Genomic DNA, 24929 nt, shown 5'->3' on the forward strand with positions numbered 1-24929 from the left:
CCAGCCTGGTCTACACAGCAAGTTCTGGGACAGCCAAGGCTACACAGAAAAACCCTGTGAGTCCAGGTCAGTACTCTGCCTTGCATGGAATCCACATACTCAGAGCCCAGAGCACACACACACACACCAAAGCACCCTCCTTCTCCACCAGACTATATGCCTGCCCCTGGAACCAGAGTGAAGCTATGGCCAGAAGCCCTGAAGCACTAGGTCTGTTCACCTGTCTAAGATGTCTTCAAGAGCTTAGGGCTGCAGAGCCACCCAGCAGAGCCACTGTGGAAGCCTCAGGCAGGAAATGATGGCAGTCACCATGGAGTAACACAATGCTCCACCTAGCCCACACACCTAGAACCTGACCAGACTTGAATCACACCCAAGCTAGTACTCCAAATTCATGAGGTTTTATTGTCACCACAGGGTCAGGATTCATCTTCACCAACACCCACCTGTGGCCTATAGCAAAGGGAAGCAGGCACAGATGAACCAATGTGGATAGTCCTGAGTGCCCCTAAGAGACAGGCAGGGCTGGCTGCCCATTCCTGTCCACAGCAGATGCTTCTAGACCATCAGGCAATGAGGCTTCCTGTCTACTTGGGACTAGCTCACATGGGACCCTACTAAGTGGCAGGGAACCCTGGCCACTCCAGTTCCCCCAGGTCATTCAGACTGAGCCACGGAAGTACCTGTCCAGACGAGAGCTGTCTGCTCCTATAAGGGGTCAATGAGAGAAGAAAGAATATTGTGCCGAAGGGCCTATTCCCATGTGAGGCACTACGCAAGAGCAAGGCAGTCAGGTAGGCAGGTATCCAATCAGAGTGACTTCAGGCAAAGGGCACCCAGTGGTCTATTGGCAGCAACTTCACAAAGCGATCTCCAGGGAGCAACAACAAGCAGACCCGTGAAGTACAGGGCTCAGTTCGCTAGGGCAGTAATCAGCAGCTGCCTCAACTCCCCAGATGGAAATGTTCTGCCGAGGCTCCTGGAGTGCACCAGGTACCCAGGAATGCTCCCACCCACTAAAGCAGCCCAGGACACCTGCCAGCATATCCCAGAGTCTGAGCACTCAAAGGAATCAGGCAGGCTCAGTGCACCAACCACAATAAACCAGGTGGGTCCCCACAGGTGGTGCTAGAGCAGGTGGTTCTCAACCTGTGGGTTGCGACGCCTTTAGGAGTTGAACGACCTTAGGCAACAGGGGTCGCCTAAGACCACAGGAAAACACAGATAGTTACATTACAATTCAGAACAGTAGCAAAATTACAGTTATGAAGTAGCAACAAAATAATTTTATGGCTGGAGGTCACCACAACATGAGGAACTGTATTAAAGGGTCACAGCATTAGGAAGGTTGAGAACCACTGTGCTAGAGAGATGGAGTGCAGGACTGAAGCTGACCAGGCCTGAAAGCCAGAGTAGTAACTCAAAGGTAAGACCTGCCTGCATTCAGCACACAGAGTGTCTGGTTTGCCCACGTGGGACCTGAGATAAACCCATGGTCACTGCTATCCCGGCAGAGAGGAAGTGTGATGGCTGTGTAGTAGCTATGGGTAGGCTGTGTCCAGCTCCTCAGTCCCGTTTGTCCTCTCTCTGCCGCCAGGGGTAGATGAGCTCTCCGAAGAACAGCTTTCGGCACAGGGAACCCCAGGAGTGCTTGGGATGGCAGCCACAGCTAGGCAGGCGGTAGGTGTGCACCACATAGCTATAGGGCAGGGGATTTATCTGTAAGGACAGGGTAATTATTAGTAGGGCGGGTGGTCATGGGTGCTTCAGCTGTGTCTACAGAGGAAGGTCTTCAGGGCTGGCACCCTGGGCCTGACTGGCCCTCTGGGGAATCTTTGGCTAGGCAATTGCAGGACAAGGCCAGCTAGGCCCTGACAAACTTTTGCCTGTGGGATAGCCAAGCTGATCCTCAGAGAAGCAGGCCACACAGCACTTTGATCCCCTAAGGAAGGGATGGTGCCAGGGGGAGCTCAATGTCCCTTTGGGTTAGTAATGCCCTACCCTAGGGTCTACTCTGCTTCTGGGAGTCTCCTGGGAGGGTGACCATGCAGATGCTTCAGCATCTGAAAGACACCACACTTGGACTCAGCCCAAGGTACACTTCAATACCTGGCTGGTCACCCCAAAACTTGTTCTGTTCCCTCCCACTGGGACCAAGAATCCAAGACTTAAAACAGTGAAAGAGCCAGGGGTTCAAGTCCAACAGGAAATGAGTGCTTGTTCTGACCTTTGCTAAGTCATTTCTGCTTCATCACAAACTTGAGTATGATGGGGCCCAGGGCAGATCGTGGACCAGGACGAGGGGACCCCACCCACAGGCCAGACTAGGTATCAGCTATGTAGACCACAATAGGTGCCCCAACCCTGATGGGAAGCCCTAGACACGGTGAGTTTTGATTCTCAGATGTCTGGGAACCCTTAGCTCTACTGGGCCCTTCTACCTGTATCCGACCCCTGGCTGAAGTAACACCAAGGTATCACCCCAGCTCACCCCAGCTGTCCCACAACACAGCAGGACATGGTGGGAGGGGTCCCAGGTCTGAGCAGCAGTAAAGGGCAGAGGGAGGTCTTACCTGCATCAGGAGGCGGAGGGGCCTGCCTGCTTCCTGTTCCAGAACTCTGAACTTCACACCAGCTATAAGGAAAGCAGGGCAGGTACTTAGGAAGGAAGAAGGCTATCTCTACCCGCAGTCAGCCTCCCTGGTTGCACTGTGAGTTAGCAGAGGCTGTTGCAGATGGCAATTTCTAACAACAGAGCCCATCTGGGTGGCAGCAGGTCTACCTAGACACACATGGTTCTCTCCCCCTCCACCTTTCCCATCTGTCTCTTTGTGGGGTGGCAGATGCCCTATTAATGGTTCAGTGTCTTATGACTTCTATGTCTGGCTGGTTTAGGGTGCTACCCACAGCACCCCTGGCCTGTAGTTTGGGCTCTAAGTCTAGGAAATGGCCAGGAAGAAAGTTATTAAAAAGAGCAGGAAATAGCCAGGCAGTGGTGGCACACTCCTTTAATCCCAACACTCAGGAGGCAAAGGCAGGCAGATCTCTGAGTTCGATTCAAGGTCTATGGAGTGAGTTCTAGAACAGCCAGGGTTACACAGTAAAACCCTGTCTCAAAAAAATAAAAATAAAAAACAAAAACAGGGTTGGGGATTTAGTTCAGTGGTAGAGCGCTTGCCTAGTAAGCGTAAGGCCCTGGGTTCGATCCTCAGCTCAAAAAAAAAAAGCAGAAAATGAAGCTTCCTTGAAGTGAGGTAAGAAGGGACAGAACCACGGCCTGCTAAGCAAAGTTAAATTGCCCTGCCTAAGCTATTGGCTCCAGGCTAGGGAGGAAGAGGCCCTGCATCCATCCCAGGCTGTGTCTGGGCCTACTGTGGCCACCTGTCTTTGTGTCTGAGGTGAAGTAGAGGCAGAGGGTATGTGTACAACATTGCAAATGAGTCTCTGGCCTGGGCCTCCTGAAGTTAATGCAGAAATTAGCTCAACAAATGATTTTTAGTCATTCAGCAGCAAGGAGATGCCGGCAGGCAGACCTAGATATTGGTTCAAAGTCAAGGAATCTGCCCATCCTATCAAATGGCTGAGCTGACTGGAAGAGTCAAATGGGCGTACTGGTCACCTTAGAAGTTACCTGAATGATTTTTAACACTGGCTATACCAGGTAATCCTAGGGTCCCTGCTGTGTCCAAAGCCCCAGAGACACATGGGTCGACCACAACAACCTCATGCCTAAAGGAGATGATTTCCCTCAGGGACTCTGGGATCAGAATGCAGCGATTCAGCTTGAGTGATAGGTGGTGATTACAGGCAGCACAGGGTGATCCTGTTAGTCTAGCAGCCCTCATTCTGGCCTGCTTCCAAGGGCGAGGGTCACCAAAAACGCAGACAGATAGGGTATAAACACATGGAGATAGACTTCTCTGAGCTTTGCCCTGCACAGACCCTGCAGCAAGCCTCACGTATTACAGGAAGAATGAGGCCTGGGGTCTTTATGTCTCTGAACTTTACTCTCGGGACACAGAGCAGACAGCGTGTTCCCAGGGCCAAGTCTGTCTTCACTGCTCTGCTCACCCATGCCACACACACCAATTCTTTCAGGCAGGGACACATGAGGTCAGCACAGGTGCTTTTGTAAGGCCTGTGGGCATGTTGTACCACCTACCAGAAGCCAGCCACCCAGCATTCAGCACTTACCGGCCAGCCGGTATGGTCGGCAGAGTCGAAGGCCAAGGGAGTATAGAGGTAGGGAGTTGATGAGATCCACAAGTAGATGAATTAGGCCTTGCACAGTGATCACCAGGAGCCGGAGCTGTAGCAAAGGTGACATTCAGGGCCACTGATTGGGGCTGAAGCCACACATAAGACAGGCCTAGGACAGCAGCCCAAGAGACTCTTGAGCTACACTCACAAAGGGTGACCAGAGGCTCAAGAACCCTGGAGTAAAACCAGAGTCCACCCTAAAGAGACTAAAGGGCTGGCAGCAGGGCAGCTGGCACTCCTTCCTGTCAGAGACTGGGCATCCACACTTCCAACACTTACAGGTCACACCTGGAGGGCCTGAGCCACCTGGGTATCACTTATCTCACACTGTCCACCCTGGTGCTTACTAGAGGTGGATTCCTCTATGATCCCATCCACCCACTATGGGTCCTGACATCCTTGTAGCCAGCCCTCTCCAGGGCAGGACCCCAAACTTCTTTAAGGCCAGCACATAGTTCCCAGAGAGTTCAGAACAGCCATGCTGGTGTGACCTGAAGAGGTAGATGGCCTGTCCCCCGTGTGACTGGCTCTGGCAGTGACCAGTCCAAGTTCTGTAGGCCCCAGGGAAAGAGGTACTAGGCTCACCAGGGTGAATACAAGGTAGTAGAGAGCAGTGGTAGGCAGCAAGAAGACCAGGATGGTGAAGAGCAAGGTCCCGATGAACAGCTGTGGGGAACAAGGACCAACACACTTGGTTTCACAAGACCCAGACCAGGGGAGGCCACTCCATCACTGGCCATACACACCCATCCTTAAACTGCAGTTGGGGTTTTTGGCCTCCTGAGCAGCACGTTCCCTTTACCATGAGGGGGTATGTCCACATACCCTGTGAACCTGGTGGCTTGTGGGGAAAGAGCCAGCAGGGTACACAGACAAATATGAGGTTAGGAAAAAGTTTGTATCGGGTCTGGGTAAGCAATGGAATAAGCCAAAGCAGGCCCTATGCCCACTGGGGAAAGTGTGTGGGTCTGCTGGCACCTCCCCTAGGCCAACTGTTGGAGGATGGCCGCAGTAGGCTGGTCACTGGTAGTGTCCAAGTAGCTGCCCTGACCAGGTCAGCAGGCTCAAAGCTGTAGGTACCTGGTCAAGGTCATAGGAACAGGAATCCACCCGCTGGCGCAGAACATTCCACTTCTTCCCCCGGAACAGACGCCACAGAGAGGAGAGGCCATAGATCTTCAGGCAGTACAGCCTGTAGGACACAGGCTCATGAGGGCCAGCTGGGGGCCTGTGCCACATCTCACCCATTTGCTCAGACCCTGTTGTGGGCGCATGGCTTAGAAAACCACACTTGAACATATACATACCTGGCACCGTAGACATAGAAGCAGTAGATGTGGAAGGTAAGGAGGGCAATGATGTCCGAAAGGATGGACAGGGCAACAGTCAGTCCTAGGCAGGCTGAGAGGCCCACATGCCACAAGATGTGCTCAATAAAGGGGGACAGAAGGTGGATATAGCCTGCAGGAGGGAGTTCAGCCGTGAGCAGTGCCCAACAAGGCACAGGGAGCCCCAGTTCCTAAGAATGGATACCTAACACTTCAGGACACAAGTGAGCACAGACCCAGCCATGGCCCAACACAGTTGGCTTCATACAAATGGGAGGCCAGAAAATGGAGGCAGAGGGCCTGGCTAGCGTTCCCTGTTCTCCTCAAACAGCCCTGCTGGGCTGCCCAACCCTGCCCACCAGGCACTCACTGATCCACAGATGGATGTGGTACAGGAAAAAGCGGCCTAGCACCTGATCCAGTGCCCGATTCATCTTGAGCCCAGCAGGAGCACCCATCAACCACTGCAGCAGATGTTGGAGCTCCTCAGCCACGTGCTGTAGAGACATGGGGCAGGGACAGGGTGACATGGTCACACTGACCTAAGTGGGTGAGTTGGTCGAGGACTGTCCTTATGGGCTCCCACCACAGCCAGGCTATCTAGGCAGGGCAAAGGCACCCTACGCTTCCTTCCAAGGTTCAGAATAGTTGTCCTTTTTTTGAGGGGGGTGGGCGCTGTCTTACTATGTAGCCCTGGCTGTCCTGGAACTCACTATATGGATCAGGCTGGCCTCAAACTTGGAGATCCGCCAGCCTCTACCTCCCAAGTACTGGGGTTAAAAGAATGAACCACCACTCCTGGCAAATGATTGTCTTCTAGCATTGCACCGAGGCAGCATTTCCCAAATTTGTCTGGTCACTGGACCCCTGACCCCTGGTCACAGATATTTCTAAGATCCTGGTCTGAGGTATCTTCCAACAGGCTGGTGTCCATAAACCAATTCCTTGGGCATGTGTCCCCAAGGGGCATCTGCCTCAACCTGGAACTTCCTTCACGTTCACTATCTTACCACTTTAAGCCTGGAGCCTTGGGGCCCTAAGCCCAGGACACCTGGGGATGGCTGAGGCTGCATTGACCCTGGCTCAATTCAAACCACGCAGGGAAGCTTGAGAATACTGAAGCCCTCGGTCAAGGCCTCTCCTTGCCACTTGCTAGCAGAGGTTAAGGGCACCCAACAATGGACAGGCATCCTGGGCGACTGAGAAGGTGTGAGGCCTATCAGGGACTCAGGAAGCAGGTGAAAAGACAGACTTAATTGAGTACCACAAACAGCAGCACAGATACTTCAACAGTGAGCAGGAAAACTGGTCCTGGCTGCAGGATGGATGCTAGTTAGTCACTGAGCACAGATGAAAAGGAAGGGGCTAAGGGATACTCTTCTTTGTCACCAAGGTGAAGAAGCCACAGAGTAGCTCCTGTATCCCTATGTGCTCTTCTCAAAGCCTCTTGTAACCCTGTGCAAGAGTCTTAGGACCACCAGGGAAGAGAACAAAACCTTCTTTATACATAGGGCTTATTTAATATTTAAAGGATAAAAGCCTGGCAGCGGAAAAAGACTCCATTTTTTAATTAAATATTTATGGTTTGGTTTTTTGTGGGTTTTTTTTTGCAATTTTGCAAAAAGGATTCAGACAGAGCTGGCCAAGAAAGAGAATATAGAAACAGCCTAACCCCTTCCACCCCAACCCTAGCTTCTCTTTCCCACTGGGATGACCTCCATATATCTCATAATTCAGGAAGCTGAGAGGAGCCTACTGCTGCCTCTAGATTCCTGGCAAGGCAGCAAACAGACCTAGCATCCATCTGCACTGATGGAGCAGAGACTGTGCTCACGGGGAGACCCTCAAGGCTTCCACAGGAGAGACAGGGCTTTGGCTCTACTGAAGATAGACATCTGAAAAGCTCTGAGGCTAGGTGGAAATGAGGAGACGGAGGAGTCCAGAAGAACAGGAAGGGACTAGCATGGATGTGCTACACATGATGGTGCTGCACATGATGCAGGGGAACCCTGGGAGAAGTCAGGGTAAGAGCAATCTGGGAGTAGTGTCTGGCCAGCCCAACAACAGCCCAGAGCACTGGAGTGTCTTAAGGCTGGCTTTCATCTGGAAGATCAGCCCAGCACAGAAAAGGGACCCACAAAAGCCTCAACCACAGTGGCCCCCAGACACTGCCACCTTCAAGAAGGGGCAACAGGCACTTGGCCAATGCTGCTCTGAGAGACACAGGTACCAAGAGCACCTAGGGAATGTCTCAGGCTAGGGCCAAGGGCTGTGTCTCTCGGGTGAGGACAGAGAAGAGCTGCTCCTGCCAGCTGAAGGACTGCCCAGGAGGATTCCCCACCCTCAGGAAACTGGGCATCACCCAAATCTACTCACATCAGCCACGGGGACCAGGGCATTGGCCAGCTGTCCAATCCGGTTGTTGCTGTGGAGCCAGGACAGAAGCAGCAGGCCAAGGGCCACATCCAGTAGCACAGACACCAGCATGTTGGCCTTCCTGGAAGAAATGTCAGGGAAAGCAGCTGAGAGACAGTCAGATACAGCCTGGCTGGAGGCACAATGCAGAGCAGGGGTGGAGAAGGGGATGGCCCATGCCGCCCTTCCTTGTAAAGGAGACCATACCTCATGAGCTGCATGGGACTCTGGGCTTTCTCGGTGCTAAAGATAAGCGAGAGGTGTCTGAGGCGGTGCTGGAGCTGCTCACAAGTGGAGAGCTTGCTTCTGATGAAAGGAAGTGGCCACAGCTTCCACAGCCTGGGGAGAACAGAAGGGCTGAGACTAACAGCTCCAGCCTTTAGTTCCTTAGTTTTCCAGCCAAGGTCCCTCACTCTAGAAAGAAAGGGCCAGATCTACTCAGCCTGAGCCCTTTGGTGCCACTCCAAAACTCAGCAAGGCCCAGGCAAGTGTGAAGGCCAACATGGCCAAGCAAGGATGCCTAAGTGTGAAATGCACAGCACCCTCCTGAGACCCCCTCCCTCACTGTGGTGACTGTTACTACAGAGAAGGACCTCACAGAGCCTCAGGCATACTTGAGCTCATCAGCCAATACAAAGATGAGTCTCAAAATGCCTGGAAAGTGTGCCAGGAGTGGTGGCACATGCTTTAATACCAGTACTCAGGAGGCAGACAGATCTCCGAGTTCAAGGCCAACTTGATCAGAACTACCCAGTCTCAAAAACAAAACATAAAAAAAAAAAAAAAAATTTAAAAACCCAATTGGGAAGTGGTGGTGCATGTCTTTAATGCCAGCACTCAGGAGGCAGAGACAGGCAGATCTCTGTGAGTTTGAGGACCTCACACATCTTGGTCTGCAGAACAAGTTTCAGGGTTACACAGAGAAACCCTGTTTCGAAAAGCAAACAAACAAAAAAAGGCCCAAAAATGGGGATTAGGTCACCTCCCACCCACCAGGACTTACCCTGCCTATTGGATGGTAACCCAGATCAGCAGGTTCTGCTGGGCTGGCTCCCTAGTAAGACTGAATTCCTTACACAGGAGGTATGGAGATGTTCCCACAGATGCTCACATAGTGAGAAGTGCGTGACAGCAACCGGCTGCACTCGTGAGCCGGAACACAGTTGAGGAGCATAGAGAACAGTAGCAGCAGGAGCTATATTCACATTTAGAATACTGCTGGAGGCAGGAGGGACCCAAAGGCTCCTGGGACATGCAGAGCTGTGTGTAACCTGGGGGAGGGGAGGGGGAGAGCAGGCCTCTCTTCTACAATGCAGCTTTGAGTCAGTTCTAAGAACTGTACACAACAGAGCCTTCCCTTTCAAATAGCTAACCGTAGTGACCTCCCACTGGCCACATGAACTCGACTCCAGGACGGTCCTTCATGGCCCAGGCTCACAACACCCTTGAGGCTGTTTGAGAAGGGTACAAAGTCATGAAAGGCAGAGGAGCCTGACTCAGGCTTGCCTGTACACCAGTACTCATAAGGGAAGTGGCAAGGTCAACCAGACACCAGTCTGTAGATGTAAAGGGAGGGAGGGAGAGCTGAGGGAGAAATACAGCTGTTCCTTATGGGCAGCAGCACCAAGAAAAAACATCATCTTAGTCCAAAGATAGCTCAGCTGGTAGACTGCTTGCCCAGTACCGTGGTGGTGCATGCCTTTAATCCCAGCACTATGGTGGAAGAGGGAGGTGGATCTGTGAGTCCAAAGTCAGGCTGGTTGGTCTACAGAGTGAGTTCCAGGATAGCCAAAACTACATAGTGACACACTGTCCCAAAAAATTAAAGGTAAAGGTTATCTATGGCTACATAGCAAGTTTGTGCCCAGCTTGAGATATATAAAAACTGTATTATTTCAAAAAGAGAGACAGAGTTGAGAAGTTAAGAGAGAACATTTGTGAAACCCCCAGGCTCTCATTCACAAGCTAAACTATGGCGCTACCCAGCATTCCCAGGACTTGGGGACTTTTCCAAATCTCTCACCAGGCCAGCAACCCATGATTCTAGAGAGCCTAGGTGGGGACCACCACCCCAGGCAACTGACTGGCCTAGAGAGGAAATGCATCGGCAGCTGAAGCCTGGGGGGGGGGGGCAGAGAAGCAGGGGGGTGGGCAGCTCTGTGTCCTCATAGGCCAAACAACTCCAGGCAAGGCAGATGCCTTTAATCCATGCACTCCCAGAGGCAGAGAAAGGCAGAGAAAGGCAGAGTTTGAGGCTAGCCTGGTCTACATAATAATATCTCAAAATAATAGTGAGATGAGCCGAAGAGACGGTGCAGTGGTTCAGAACGCTTGTCACTCTTACATAAAATGCAGGCTTAATCCCCGCACCCACATGGTGGCTCAGAGTCATCTGTGACTCCAGTTCCAGGGGATCTGAACCCTCTTCTGACTAGGGACACACATGATACACATATATAAATGCAGGTAAACATTCATACATACAATTTTTTAAAGGTCCAATAACTCAGTTCATCAGATTTCTTTTTTAGGCACTTTAAGCATCTGTGGTGCATCTGTGAAGCATCTGCACCTGAACAGACAGGCCTCACACAATCATAGGCTCCAGATAAAAAATACTGGACTCAGGATTGGATATTTAGCTCAGTGGTAAAGTGCTTGCCTAGCAAGCACAAGGCCCTGGGTTCAGTCCTCAGCTCTGAAAAAGAAAGAAGAAAAAAGAAAAAGAAAAAGAAAAAAAAAAAAAAAATACTGGTCCCAGAAGGGACACAACAGCCTCTACTAGGCCATCCTTTGAGATGCAAAGGTAAGATGAGAAGTGGGCTCCAGAACAACACACACATCAGGAAGGACTCTCTGGCTGTCAATGTCCCTACACATGGAAGGGAGAGCCTCGGGGTCTCAAGGGACCAAGTTCTTGCTCTACCCTTCCTGTCTGATGCACCTACCGGCAAGCACTAGCAGCTGAGAGCAGAGACAGCAGAGAGGTCAGCAGCAAGCAAACAGGCCCCGAGGCCCGCTTTGCCAACTCCACAAGGATGCTGGCCTCCACGCCCTCTGACTGCCAGTGGCTTAGGCGTACCGGGACCTCATCAAACTGGTCATTTCGGAAGAGCACCTCACTGCGTGCCACAGTGTCAAAGATGTCAGCTAGGCCTCCAGTGCTGGTTGTGGTCTCTCCACCCTGGCAGCCAGGCAGTACTGCTGGGGGATGCAGCCAGGAGAGCAGCAACTTGCGCTGATCATAGAAGATGAGCATGACCTGGTCTTCAGTGGGTGTGCTCAGAGTGTTAGACATCTGATGGTAAGTGGCCTTGCAGCTCCAGAACCTGGTACCCCTTTCCCGGCATAGCTGCAACCAGGGATCATGGGAGAAGATGGCACCCAGGCCCTCTAGGAAGTGCCCCAGGCTCTCCTCAGGTCCCTGCTGACGGTGGCACCAGGTGCCTAGCACAGTCACTTGTACTTGGCTGGCCTTCTGCACCTGGGCCAGGAGCTCCTTGACTTGGATGGGGATGAAGGGGAAGTGGACCACAGCCAGGATCACAGCACTACTCTGCTCCGGGACCCACCGGCCCACTAGCAGGCCACTGTCTGCTGAGGCACAGCATGTGGGGAAGAAGGCCTTGAGCACCATGCCGGGGACCCTGGAAGAGAGAAGAAAAGGTTGGTTTAGAGCGGCTGCCACTCTCTGGCTGCTAGATGCTGTGCCACGCTTACGGACCCTTCACCTGGCCACAGGTTGGGAAAGCACAGTTCCGGACTGGGTGGCAGAGACATCTCACAGGGACTGAACTCTTCCAAGCACCGCCCCAGGAAGAGCACTATATGTTGGATGGCAGACTAGTGCTTCCTTAGGCTCTGAAACAAGCAGCCTGAAGCAGGGCCAAGTGAGGTGCCCACACAGATGCCGTTGATAAGAGCAGGGGGCTGAGTCTAAGGTCTTTAAGGACCTAATGAGAAAAGCTTCCTTATGAGTTTCCTATGTAAAAGCACACAGTATGAGCATGTACACAAATCCTAACTTGAACAACCCAGAAGGCAGCTGTGTGATGCATACCTGTAATTCCAGCAATGGAGAGGTGGAGGCAGGAGCTCCAGGAGTTCAAGGCCAGCCTTCAAAAGAAAGAGGAGGAGAAGAAAAAGAAGAAAGGATGGCTCTTTGACTACAGTTTCAGTACTCAGAAGGCTGAAGCAGAAGATCACTGTGAGCTCAAGTCGAGCCAGGCCTACACATAAATTCCAGAGGAGCCTGGAATACAAATAAGTCCTCGTCTCAAATAGCAACAAACAGGATTTACTTAAGAATTAAGATAAAATTTTTAAACCTGGGGCTGGAGAGATGGCTCAGAGGTTAAGAGTACTTGTTGCTTTTGCAGAGGACCTGGGTTCATAATTTCAGTTCTAGCAGATGCAAGGGCACTAGGCACACATATGGTGCACATACATACATGCACGCAAAACCTCATATGCATAAAGTAAATAAATCTAAAAAATTATTAAATTTGTTTTTGAGGGCCAGGGATGTTTTTTTCTTTCTTTCATATAATTTATTTTTATTTTATATTTATTGATGTCTTGCCTACATGTATGTCTGTGTAAAGGTGTCAGAAACCCCTGGAGTTACAGACATTTGTGAGCTGCGATGTGTGTGCTGGGAATTAAACCCAGGTCCTCTGGAAAAGCAGCCAGTACTCTTAACCAATACGCCATCTCTCCAGCTCAGGATGGTTTTCTTTTTCTTTTCTTTTTTTTTTTTTGGTTTTTCAAGACAGGGTTTCAGGACGGTTTTTAATGGTAGAGTGCTTACCTAGCATAGCCAGCGTTTTGAGTTTGATCTGATACCACCAAAAACCAAACAAAATAAAAGCAAACAAAACAAACTTGTTCGGGGGCTCAGGAAAACCAAATGCACACATAGAGGACTGGTTTAGAGCTGAGCCTTGGGCCTAGGACTCAGAAGGAATCTCTCCTGTAGCAGGGAACATGTCCTCCTGCCACTGGGTTCAGACAACAGCCCAGGCCTGCCTGGGCTACACAGGGTTAGTGTAGTGAGACTATCTTAAAAGGGAAACAGGGGCTGAGGATGTAGCTCAGTGGTAGACCTGTCTCTACTCAGCCTTCTACCTACCTAAGGCCTATCTGGGTAGTGTTCATCTTCCTCTGGAATCCTGTCAGACACCCCAAGATGGGACTCCCAGCGGGGCAGTATTCCTCTCCATGGGAGAATGCTAACACATGTTCTCCGAGGGAAACATCAGCCCTCCTGGCCTCTCGGGATCTTGATGTGGCCTTTGAGCATCAAGAACCACCACAGCAGCTACAAATCCTTTATTCTGTGGACCGTACACCTTTCCTTCCACAGAAGGGAGCTATTTGGGGATTGTGGGTTTCCTCACAGGCATCCTTGCTGAACTGACTCAAGTGTGGTTAGCAGAGTTTGGGTACTACATGTGCTTTTTTTTTTTTTTTTTTTTTTTAAGTTACTACCCCATCTTACCCATATGAAGGACACAGCAACCCTGAGCAAAGACTCCCAATTTTGGATCCTTTCCTGAGGAAGACACAGATCTTGTGATGAACTCCAGCTACCCGGTTTAGGGCTCACACAAAACTCTTGGGACACATGGGGTAGTTGTCCTGCAGACAAATGCCCAGGGCTTGAGGGACCCAGATGCAGCTGCTCCCCTTCCTGCATGTAAGCCAGCCCAGAGAAGACCTTGCATGAACAACTTAGAAAAGCTTTTTGTTTTCGTATTACTAAGGATTTGTAAGACGAGGGCCTCCTATGAGCGATAAGCACAGCCCAAAGCGGAGAGTTCAAAAGGTACCTTTGAGTTGAGCTGTAGGACTTCAAAATTCTGATGCTGATTAAAAGAACAACCCAAGCCTGAAAAAGCTCTCTTTCCAACAGCCATTCCCAGGTGGGTCAAGTATGGAAGATGCAGTAAGCCCAGTGTCAAGAACCAATTTCTCTTGTCCCTTTGGGAACCGTGTCCAGGGGGCCATGACATGGGGCAGTAATGAACTGTAAAATGTACTAGAGCAAGACGGGGTGTGTGTGTGTGTGTGTGTGTGTGTGTGTGTCCCATACCTTTAATTTTAGCACTCAGGAGGCAGATGCAGGCAGATCTCTGAGTTCGAGGCCAGCCTGGTCTACATAGTGAGTTTCAGGACAGCCAAGACTACACAGAGAAACCCTGTCTCTAAAGCCAACCGCCCCCCCAAAAAAAAGAAACAGAAAAAGGGGGAAAGGGTTCTAGAGTGATTTTGCCTGTAAGAGCCCCAGTGGACCACTGTCACAGGAGACCATTCAGCACAGCCCAAGCTTTTCTGCAACAACCTGTAACAACACATCAGCTCAGTGAAAAACCATCGGACTCTCCTGGGGAACACTTCACAGGAACTAAGGGAAAATGCTCTCAATAGTGTGGGAAGGGAAATGTTCTTGTTCTAATTATAAACAGATGCTGGGGCGGGGAGTAGTTTTGAGTCTGTTCACAAAGAGTAAATTCAATGTGCTGTACATATAATTTGTGCACATCTTTTTGTAGAGCATGCTTCACTTACAGTTTACCTTAAAAGTAAAGCAAAATAAAAAGCATCTCGGGTCAAAGGAAAGATGGTAGGCAGAGGTTGGTGTTCTGATCCATGGGGTACTGAAAGAACTCAAGTAGTTATGGGGCAAATTCCCACCCTCACTTCCAACTCAGTCTCTGGAACTACTGAAGAGTAAAGGAGTGTGCTTCCAGCCCCAGAAAAAGATGAAAGAGCAGCCAATCGATAAGAAAGAAGGTGAGAGGCCGGAGAGAGAAGGCAGAAACCTGGGCAGTGCGAACGTCTTTAAAGGCGCTGATTAAAAGAACAGCCCACACCTGGAAAATCTGCCTCTGCTAGGAAGGAGACAGTTCCCTCCCCGACAGCCCATTCCCAGATGGGTTTAATAAAAGAGGCCTCAGGAAGTCTCTTCATAGAACTCCAAAGCAGACTTCAGCAGAAGTAGAACTACTGCTTACTTCCCCTGCATGGACAAGTTTGAAGGATGGCCCAGTTAAGAGGGGCCAGGGACACATCATAGCTGAAACTCTCCTTTGTGAATCTTTGCGAGGGTTCAGATTTACTCCACGTTCAAAACAACAAAAAACCACTTTTCTGGCTGGAGATATAACTCAGTTGGTAGGGTGCTTGCCTAGCCTGCAGGAGACCCTGGACTCAGTCCCCAGAACCTCATAAACCGGTAGTAGTGCATGTCTATAATCGAGAAGTGGAGGCAGGAGGATCAAAAATTCAAGGTCATCCTTTGATACACTGGGACTGTGAGGCCAATCTTGACTTTAGGAGAACCTGTCCAGAAATACTTTCTTGCTTCTCTAAATGCTTTCCTTTTTCATTTCAAAAGGAGGGAGTAAATCTGTTTCCGATCTTTACTGGGGCCAAGGACAAGTGTAAGCCTCTCCAACGGTGCTCCAGGAATCTTCCACCTAGTGCCCTCCTGGAGGGGAGGAGGGGCCGCTTGGCGCCCTCAAGCTCCGGATTGCAGGCCAGACTCACACGGACGCCGCCGAGTCTGGAAGTCAACCGCGGAGTGGCTGCCGCTCCCTCCTCTCCGGCCTCCGGATTTCCCATCTCAGAGTATTAGGAGACAGGCACTGAGGACCAAAAGGCCTGTACTGCCTCGGGATTTCCTCCTCCTCTCCCGGTCCCGCCGCCCCCTAGTGCTCACCGGCTGCTTCCCTTGGCCGCGTCCCCGAGCGGTAGGGAAGGGACTGGGTTGGGCACCGCGGGGCCCGGGAGGACGTCGGTGCTCGCGGCCCCCAGGCCCGCCGCGGGACATCAGCCCCATTTCCGCCGGCTCCGCGCGTTGCCGCGCGACGGTCCGTCCCCAAACGTGCCCCGGCTGTCCACCAACTAAGCCCGAGAGTTCCGCGCTCGCGCGGCTCCAGGCATCAAACCTACACCCGCCTCAAATGTCCTGAAAGACCGGGTGAAACCAGCCTTTAGGGACCCAGGTCGCTTTATTCTCACCTTCATGCCCTGCCTAGGCTCCTAAGCCCCGGGCCCTCCCATCTCTCTGCATTGCAGGTAGGGTGCACGCCGACATATTTAGGCCACTTAGTCTGTGAGCAATATCCCTAGAAACGCAGCAACTAATGTTTATTGAGCATTTACTTACACGCAAAGATCTTACATTGTTCATTAATCCCCCACAACATAATGATCAAGGCATATTGGGATAACCTGGAGGGGCGACAAGTGTGGTGTTATAAACCACAGCTCTCGATGTCCAGATGACAGGCTGACTATGCCATCCCACACCTTGAAGCAGCAGACTGAAAACCGGATACTCACTGAGTATACACACCACACACACACACACACACACGGCCCTCCCCTTGCAGATTTCATTTGTAACATGGGAGGAAAGGCCAACATTTTCCTGTCTTGAATGGAAGAGTATGAAAGGAGTGTGCCCCCCAGAACCCTCCCAGTACCTGACCCAAGAGCTCAAGAGTAGTTTGGACACAGATTGTAGGAGAAACTAAAGACACCTTTCAAAATGGGATATGTACAAGAGAGGACCTTGAGACCCAACCGTTGCCATGAGTTCCTTCCTGAACACTTCCAGGATTTGTCCCTCTAATTTGTCTACACCTTACCTCTGTTAGGCCCAGAGTTGCTGCTGGAGGCTCAAGAATGGGGATGTCTCTGAGGCTCGGGGCGGGGGCACTAAGAGACCACACCCTTGCCCCAAGCTGCCCAGCCCTGCTAGCCACACCCTCCCTCCCTGCCTGCCTGCCTCTGATTAGGATGTTAGGGTTGGGGCATCTGGCAGGAGATGTTGCCTGGTTATGCACTGGCAGATGGGCTCAGCACCCAGGATCTGTGGCTTCAAGTGTTGCCTCCTGAGACCCAAGCTAGTACAGCTAGGGACTGGGTGGCCCTTGGGGTTTGGGGGCATGAAGAACCAGGGGGATATGGAGATGGCCTAGTTTAGAGCCTCATGGAGAGATGGTGATTCATGGCTGCCGAGTAAACAGGAGTACTTACTGAGAGGAAATCAGAAGGCCAGTTAAGGCCAGGTGTCAAAGCAGGCTCAGCATCCCCCTAGGAGCCCACCAAACTTCCAGGATAGTACAAAGGACTCAGGGCTGGCCAGTCATAGCAAGAGGCTATTCTCCCTAGGCCATCTCTCCAAGATACTGGTACACCTTGATGCAGTTGTCCCCTGCATCTGCCACCACCAGTTGGCCCTGGGGAGCACAGGCCATACCCAAGGGCCTCTCCAGTCCCTCCAACTGCAAGCAGATGGGTGGCCCAATCCGGGGAAAGAGGGTTACCTGGTGCTTCTGCTCATCAGCCACAAGAATGCTACCCTCTGAGTCAGAGCACACACCTGCTGGATGGCCAAAGCTATGCCCAGTCAAGGTTCCCAGGGAGCCCAGATGCTGGTGGGCACTGCCAAACAGCTGCACATCCCCAAACTCTTCACTCACAGCAAGGCCCCCATCAGGCCCTGGACCTACCCAACAGGGGCCCTCCAGACCTAGCATAGAGGCTGGAGCCAGAGTTTCCCAAGTTGGTCCCAACATGAAGCTGTGCACAGTTCCAGGCAAGTAGTCTGTCACCAGGAAGTGGCCAAAGGCATCCACAGCCAACCCTCGGGGGGACAAGAATGTGCCTACAGTCACCCAGCGGCCCTGGGGTTCCCGGGAAGTGTACTGAAGAGCAGACACGGCCCCATGGATGAGGTCACTAACCACCACAAGCCCGGAAGCTGTCACAGCCACATCCTCTGGAACAAAAGCTCCGGTTCTAGGCATGTAGCAGGATAGTTGACAAATGGAACGTCCCTCCAGATCCAGTACATGGACACAGGATGCAGCGCCAGCCGTCAAGAAGAGCAGACCATCTGGGGAGCAGTGCAGGCCTCGGGGCCCCCCTGCAGCCCCTGCTGGCACCAGGATTTGCCCCAGAAGCCGGGGCTGCCAGGAGCAACTGGCCTCTCTTTGTTGGTCCAGCCTGAGATCAAGCAGGGCCTGGGATGTAGGTGGCTGGAGATAGGGGTGGCCCAGGAGGTCAAGGAGTCAGGACAGATTGGAGGCCAAGGGCAGCCAGTCAGTCAGTCTCAGCTTCTCTGATGTGCTGATGGGTGCTGTGCCCTCCTATCATACCGGTGAAGAACTGTGGGGAGGTGGGAGGTGGAGGGTAAGGGCTGAGCTGTATTCACGCTCAGTTCCTCCTACTTCTGAGTGCTCACCTGGTCCCCAAGCCCAGCAGCCAGCCACACAGGTGTCAAGGTGTCTGCAACAGTGATCAGAGAGAAACTACCCGCTCCAGAAGGTCAAAGGTTTTCTCTAAGGCTCAAATCACAGAAATAGCTGTGTCCTAGCTTGGGAGGGAGGGTGAGGGGAGACAGTAAGCAGCATTTCTCAAACTCACCAGCCCTGGGACTCCTCCTTCATAGGGATGGCCTAAGCTCCAGTTAGCGTCCCTGTCTCCCACCACCACCACCACCACCACCACCACCACCACCACCACCACCACACACAGCCCCTGTATTTGACCAGAGAGACAGCCAAACCCTAGCCCCCTCAGGGCTCACCACCTGCCCCTTCCACAGAGACCAGGATATCCCTTACCCAGGGCCAGGCTGCTGCTCTGGCCTCAGGACTTTATTTAAGCTTCTGTTGTTGGAGACAGCCCAGGTTGTGTGTGTACGAGTCAGGGTAGAGTGGGGGAGGAGCCACCAGACAAGTCCCCTGCAGGGACAAGTTGAGCAAGGAGGCAGGGAGGGGCTGTTTGGACTGAGTCCCTGGCCTCCAGGCCTGTACCCTCCTGCTTGGGTCTTCCTGTGGGCCTCACCCTTACCATGGACACTTCCTACTGCCCCTTCATAGCTGAGTGTCTCTCCAGAAGGTACCCACAGGCCTCTTCAACTATAGGCCACCCCTCTAGGCAGGACATTTGCATCAGGACCAAACCTTGGTCACCATCTTGCCACCTTCACCAGGAGGTCAAGCTAGCTCTGTCTCTGTTCCTGTGAAGCTGACGATGTTGCCTCCCAGGATCAGAAACGGGGATGCAGTAGGCTCATGGGGGTGCTGAGAGGAAGTTGCCTCAGATCTAGGACTAGGACACTCCTTGGACGTCTGGCTCTGCCCCCAGTAGTTCCCCCAGGAAGTCTCCAGGTCAACGGCGTCCAGCTAGCATTTGTCAGCCTTGGCCTGCAGCTGCACAGCACACCCGGCCGGGCCAGCCAGAACTCTAGCCCCAGTACCACCTGTCATGCCTCACAGTGGGGTGGCTACCTGATGCTATCACCAGGTAGATGGTTAATGGAGCAGCGGAAGGTCCTGTTTGGACTGGCCCCAGCCTGGCCAGTCCAGCCCCAGTGAGAACAGTGCCTCCTCTGAGGGCGGCTTGTACTTCAGGGCATTCCTGAGTGGGCATGGAAGCTATAGCCCAGCTCCCCAGGGAGAAAAGTAATTTGCTATGGCTGGGGGGCCCCAGAAGCCCTCCCTGGCTGTCTCCCACCCTGACCTGTGGAAAGCCAAGCAGGGCTGTACTGGGAGGGAAGCAGTGAGCTGTGAAGGCCACCGATGCCTATCATGGCTGCAGGGGCTGGCGGGGGGGCCAGGAAGGCCACACGGGGTGAGCAGCCCAGAGCCATAGAAGGCAGGAGGCTTTGGCCACCACAGGCAAAGCTGGCATTGGGCTGCTTGGATGGATTCTGGCCCAAGGACGAGCAGGGTCCTTGCCCATCCCCAGTGAGCTGAAATAGGCCAGGTCATCCTGGCATGTCTGCCTCTCTGCCACCCTTCCTTGAGTCCCCTAATCGAGTGTGTGTACCCAGCCCACCCCTTGGCTCCAGAGTCTTTGGAAGAACCAAGTCCAGAATAAGGACTTTGAGGCCAAAGGTGACCCCCAGCATGGTGTCCAAGACATTGCTCACTGGGATGCTCAGGCCAGGGACGTTTCCTTGAGGTGCTTTATGCAGGGTCAGGAAAGGAAAGAAGCCCAAGCAGGGTGTTTGAAGGTGGATTCAATTTTAATGTCCACAACTCTGCTCAATAAATAAATCATGACCTTGTCATGTTCATGTGACCCCAGAGATAAACCTCTACCATGAGCTAGCGGGGGTGGGGTGGGGGGGGGGGGGGGTTGGGGGGGTTGGGGTATCTGTCCATCTGTCCAGAATACATGCACACCGACACTGGACAGGCCCAGACAATGGGGCCCAGGTCAGGGAGATGAGCCCACACATTAAGGTGGCTGTGGACAGACCTCAGCACCTGGGAGGATCTGCAAGCTAGGGGTATCTTTAGGCGTCTGGGAGCTGCCAGCCCCAAGCCGGTTACCCCAGCCACCACCGGGAATTACATGGTCCTCAGGGGCCTGGAGCGGGAGGACAGGAGGTGGGACACTGGAGTCAGCCTCACACTTGGTGGTGTGGCTAGAGAAAGGCTCAAGGACAGGGCCCAGTATGCTGGAGGGCTCAGATGCTCCCCTTGCCAGCACGGGTCTTGGATCAGGCAGCCCCCAGGACTCTGGAGGTGCCTTCGTTCCCTTGGCAGGCACCCGCTTCACTGAGAGGTCCAGGGGTGTGTCCAGAGGCCGAGCTGCCCGGGCCAGGGCCTGATGAATGTTGACGAGCTCGCGGCGAATCTTGCCGAGCTGCTCCCGTAGAGGTCTAGGGGCTAGATCCCCAGCCGGCGCCAGCTGCCCCAAGCACCGCTCTACCCTGACGTACTCGCCAAAGGCCTGGCTCAGGTCCTCTCCCACTGGGCCCGGACTTCCTAGCGCTTGGCCTTGTGACTGCTGCAGAAGGTGGACCTCAGGGCCTGGGGCCTCAGGGTTACCTGGCTCCTTGTCCTCAGGCCAGAATATCAGGGAGGTGCCTGTTGGCAGGCTGAGAAGCAGAAGCCAGTCAGAAGGCTATCCTGGCCCCTAAAGTCCCCCCGACACACACTAACCCCAGCCTATTTCTTCTGCTCAGTGTCACCCATACCCCAGGGGAAAGAAGAGGATCCAGTCTAGAACTGGACATCCAGAAGAAAAGAGAGCAAAAGGACTCTTGGGTATCAGGTCCCTCTGTGGTCCGGAGTCTCTAATCCTAGTGAGTAAGGTAAAGATGGCCTTGTTTCCCACTCAGCCCACCCCTGACACCCCCACCCCAAGACCCAAAGCTCCTGATACCCACCTGCTCTGACAGCCAAATTTTGCCAGGTTCGAGGGGGCCTTTGGGAGCTCAGGCATGCTGCCCGGGAGCAGCCTCTTCTGCTGGTTGCTCTGAGCCACCCGCTCCGGCTCTCCTTCATGCCCTGGGTCTCTGGATGAGCCATGAGGCCAAGGTGCCCCCAGCCCTGGCATGGGCACCTTCAGCAGCCCAGGAGCAGCCAGAGTCCCGGGAGGCCCCTTGAGGGGCACAGAGGGCTTGGCAGGGGCAGCCCTGGCTGCTGACTGTCCTAGGCTGTGCTCTAGTAGCAGTGGGTAGTACAGGCGGGGGGCCAGGCCTGGGCGCTCAGGTGTCTGTGGGGCTGGGAAAGCTGCAGGAGGCAGCAAGGGGCTTGTTGAGGCCAGGAAGGGCATGTGGGCTGCAGCCGCCGCCAGTGAGGGCCCCAGATAGGAGAAGAGGCCTGGGCCTAGAGGGTAGTTGACACCCAGTAAAGACAGGTGGAGGCTCTGGGCTTCAGGGAACTCTCCCTGGACAGGTGGTGGGTAGCAGGGGACACTACTCTCAGAACCTGCTGAAGCCACAGCCCCAAGAGCCTCGCTCATCACACCACCACCACTCAGCCTTGGCTTCCATGACTCTGTCAAGAGACTACTGGGGCCTGGCCCCTTCCGGATGGCTCTAGCCAGAGCTGGCAGTGACCCTGGGGACTCTTCTGGTCCAGGTTTGGGGCCCCTGCCACAACGACGCTGGGAAAGGCTGTCCGTGACAATGAGATCCGGCACAGTAGGCTGACTACCAGGGTCTGAGAAGTCTGTGGAGCCACTGGGGGTGGGCACCCGAGGCCTGGGTGAGGGAGGCGCACGGCGGCATGCCCAGTCGGGAGAGTCTAACAGTAGAGAGAGGGAGTCTTTGCAGAGGCTGTACTTCATGTGGTTATAGAGATGTGACTTCTCCAGGCAGGTGAAGGGACACTGGAAACACTTATAGTTATAGGGTTTGCCCCAGGGCCGCGGTATGTAGTGTGGCTTCTTGGGTTTCCTTGACCGTGCCCTTGTCCCAGTGCCCACTCGGCATGAACCTGCCTCGCGAGACATGGCAGCCTGCTAGCAGGCAAGCCTGAGGATCATGGCCACCTGCAGATAGGAGAGACAAGGACCCAATTAACACCAGGCCTTCTCACTGTCTGTCCATCTTCACTAGGGGTCCCTTCATCAGAACTCAAGAAGCCCCCATTTGCCTTGCCTCAAGATCTCCATTCTTTTGGGAGGGGTGTGGTAGCACTCGCCTGTAATCCCATAATTTGGGAAGCTGAGGCAAAGGGATTTCTGTGAGTTCCAGGCCATCCTGAGCTACAGATTCTGTCAAAAAAAAAAAAAAAAAAGGAAAGAAAGGAAGGAAGGAAGGAAGGAAGAGAGAAAGAAAGACAGAGAGAGAAAAGAAGAAAAGAAAGAGAAAGAGAAAAAGGAAGTTTGTAATATAAGGATGGTCTAAGGAGGACCTAGAAATTGTGCCAAGAAAATATTCATTGTTTTTCTGAATTTAAGCTTAACTGGGTGTCTTGTATTTTATTTAGCAAGTGACCCTGTACAAATCCCCACTTCTGGGGCCAAGTTGGCCCCACAGGCCAGTTGCTGGGATAACTGGTCCCCATTCAGTCTCTGTTCTTTGCATCAGGCAGGTACCCACTGAGCATTTGGTAAGAGAATGAAAGCAGCCGGGTGTGACCAGAACCACCAGTCTGATGGCCCTCTAGAGACACTTTTGTGGTTGAGCCACCTGCCCCTGCCAGAAACGGAAGCAAAGACCAAGATTAGAAGCCACCAGAAACTTTGAGATCTGACTAACACTATACATGCAAATGTGTGTGTGAGAGAGTGTATGTTATGTATATATGTCTGAGCCAGCTAACAGAGTGTCAAGTGGACACTGGAGGTCCCTCAGGGGGGTCAGCCACACATGAGGTCCCCCAACCCAGGCTGGGGGGAGTGGATGTCACAGCATGGCCTCATGGCACAGCCACCTGCTCAGCCCAGCTCCATCTGGGTGGCTTCAGGCAGGTCAGTGACTGAGCCTGCAGTGACCGCACTCAGCCAAGACCCTCGGCTCCTCACGCCCCGCACACTGGCTCAGAAGCTTCTCTTCTCTCCATCTGGGCCACCACCTGGGTTGTCCACTATCCCAGCGCTTGTGCATGGTGCGTGTGCACATAGGCTTTGGGTGTGTGCATACAAGCGTGCAAGATTCCCAAGGAATCTTTGCTCTATGCCTGGAGGAACAACTCCTGCTTGGCTGAGCTAACCAGGCACAGGGTGTGCCACCAAGGGTACACACATCCATAGCACTTCCCACTCGGAATGGATATGGCTGTTCACAAGGGTATACCCCACATTACAGACTATGCTGGAAGACACATGCAGACATGGCTGTGGCTCACACTTGGTCAAAGAATCATCATAGATGCAGACACACATGAGCCTCATGATTTGAATAGCAGGGTTGGAAGGGGAAGGCAGTTGCTGAACTCAGCTTTCTTACATACTTTGCCCATGGTAGATATTCACCTTTATTCTCACCAAAGATCAGGCTGGCACTTCTTAGTTGGGCAGCTAGAAGGGTGAAAAGCACTGCATATCAAAAGGCTTGGGACCATACAGGGGGGTCCACATGGCCAGGCTGGGCTCTGGAGATGGGGCAAACCCAGGCTGAGGGAGATTCTTAGGTTGGGAGGTGGATGCCGGCTCAGGAAAGAGTCAGGGGCTCCCTGAAGGGTTGCAGACCCAGCCTGGACTTGGCAGCCTCTTCTCCTGCCTGCATCTTCCCCCCACCCCCCGCCCCGCGCCCCGCAAGATGTGATGACAGATAGGCATGTGTGCTCAGGCAACAGAGGCGTCTGTGCGGCGGCCATCGATCACCCAGCCCTGGGAGCCACACAGCTGTGCTGATTGGTGCTACCGCTCAACCCACCTCCCAGCCCGGACTCCGGGGTCTTCCTGGGGCCTTGGACCCAGGGGTTGGGGCTCCTCCTGTATTCCCTCCAGACTAGGCACCGAGGTGCTGACCTCTCCAAGACCCAGAGGATGCTGGGCACTGGTCCACTACAGTGCACGTCCCTACACCACACATACACAAAGGCACACTCATCCTGCCGCCACCCAGTCCCAGCCCCAACTTATGACCTGGCATGTGCTCCCAGACACCCTGGCTGCGTGCCTGATCAGGAGAACTAATAGCTGGAGGGGCCCCAGCCCACCCATTCGTTAAGCCTCTTGGGATTCAGTGCCCTACAGGGATGGGCACAGGAGCTGAGGTGGACAACTGGGACCCTATGACCTTCCTTTTGCCTCCCAGCTGCAGCCACCGCCCTGATGATCCCTCAAGGTGCTGGGATCACAAGCAGCCCGTTCTACGCATTCAGTCCGGAGCCTGAGCCCCAACTTCATTGGAAGTGCCGCCCGTCTGCCTTACCGCGTCTGCCGACCCGAGTCTATGTGCGCCAGACCCCGTGGAGGGGCAAACTTCCCACTTGCGGACACTACAGGGTAACTGAGGTCCAGAGCTGGAAGCGGTAGCGAATCCGTGATGCCTCCGCCGCCGCCTTCCGCGTCCCCCGACGCCGTCTCGCAGGCGCCCACCAAAGTTGGCAGCGAAGCGCGTGCGCCACTGCGCGAGCTCCCAAACGCAGCGACCTCCGACCAGGCTGGGCAAGGGAGGCGGGACAGCCTCAGTCGCAGACGGCTCCTACCTCCTTG

General features: G+C 53.4%; 3 protein-coding genes across 3 annotated transcripts; all 3 read right to left on the reverse strand.

Moving 5' to 3' along the window:
• Nucleotides 1-1316: 1316 nt before the first annotated feature.
• Pigq (phosphatidylinositol glycan anchor biosynthesis class Q) lies at nt 1317-15876 on the reverse strand. The gene is made up of 11 exons (XM_036198270.1): nt 15727-15876; nt 10952-11650; nt 8211-8342; nt 7965-8085; nt 5959-6085; nt 5568-5721; nt 5341-5452; nt 4846-4926; nt 4195-4309; nt 2574-2635; nt 1317-1719 (listed from the first exon to the last, which is right to left on the reverse strand). The coding sequence occupies exons 2-11, from the start codon at nt 11638-11640 to the stop codon at nt 1567-1569; spliced, it is 1746 nt and encodes a 581-aa protein (XP_036054163.1). The 5' UTR covers nt 11641-11650; nt 15727-15876; the 3' UTR covers nt 1317-1566.
• Nucleotides 15877-17182: 1306 nt separating this feature from the next.
• Nhlrc4 (NHL repeat containing 4) lies at nt 17183-17593 on the reverse strand. Its single transcript, XM_036195432.1, has one exon. The coding sequence runs from the start codon at nt 17591-17593 to the stop codon at nt 17183-17185; it is 411 nt and encodes a 136-aa protein (XP_036051325.1).
• Nucleotides 17594-20149: 2556 nt separating this feature from the next.
• Nucleotides 20150-24707, reverse strand: Prr35 (proline rich 35). The gene is made up of 3 exons (XM_036196603.1): nt 24646-24707; nt 21205-22313; nt 20150-20913 (listed from the first exon to the last, which is right to left on the reverse strand). Exons 2-3 carry the CDS (start codon nt 22272-22274, stop codon nt 20268-20270), a joined length of 1716 nt encoding a protein of 571 aa, XP_036052496.1. The 5' UTR covers nt 22275-22313; nt 24646-24707; the 3' UTR covers nt 20150-20267.
• Between the last annotated feature and the right edge of the window lie 222 nt (nt 24708-24929).

The sequence above is a fragment of the Onychomys torridus genome, chromosome 8, assembly GCF_903995425.1.
Source record: "Onychomys torridus chromosome 8, mOncTor1.1, whole genome shotgun sequence".
In the NCBI taxonomy this organism is placed as follows: Eukaryota; Metazoa; Chordata; class Mammalia; order Rodentia; family Cricetidae; genus Onychomys; species Onychomys torridus.

Excerpts from the sequence above, each read along its gene's own strand:
- Pigq (XM_036198270.1), bottom strand. The coding sequence starts at position 11,640 with ATGGTGCTCAAGGCCTTCTTCCCCACATGCTGTGCCTCAGCAGACAGT. Across the intron at positions 6,086-7,964 it reads CCCTGGTCCCCGTGGCTGAT|CACGTGGCTGAGGAGCTCCA; the intron begins GTGAGTAGATTT and ends ATGTCTCTACAG. Across the intron at positions 4,927-5,340 it reads GTTCCTATGACCTTGACCAG|CTGTTCATCGGGACCTTGCT; the intron begins GTACCTACAGCT and ends TGTTCCCCACAG.
- Nhlrc4 (XM_036195432.1), bottom strand. The coding sequence starts at position 17,593 with ATGTTGGGACCAACTTGGGAAACTCTGGCTCCAGCCTCTATGCTAGGT.
- Prr35 (XM_036196603.1), bottom strand. The coding sequence starts at position 22,274 with ATGTCTCGCGAGGCAGGTTCATGCCGAGTGGGCACTGGGACAAGGGCA. Across the intron at positions 20,914-21,204 it reads AAATTTGGCTGTCAGAGCAG|CCTGCCAACAGGCACCTCCC; the intron begins GTGGGTATCAGG and ends TCTGCTTCTCAG.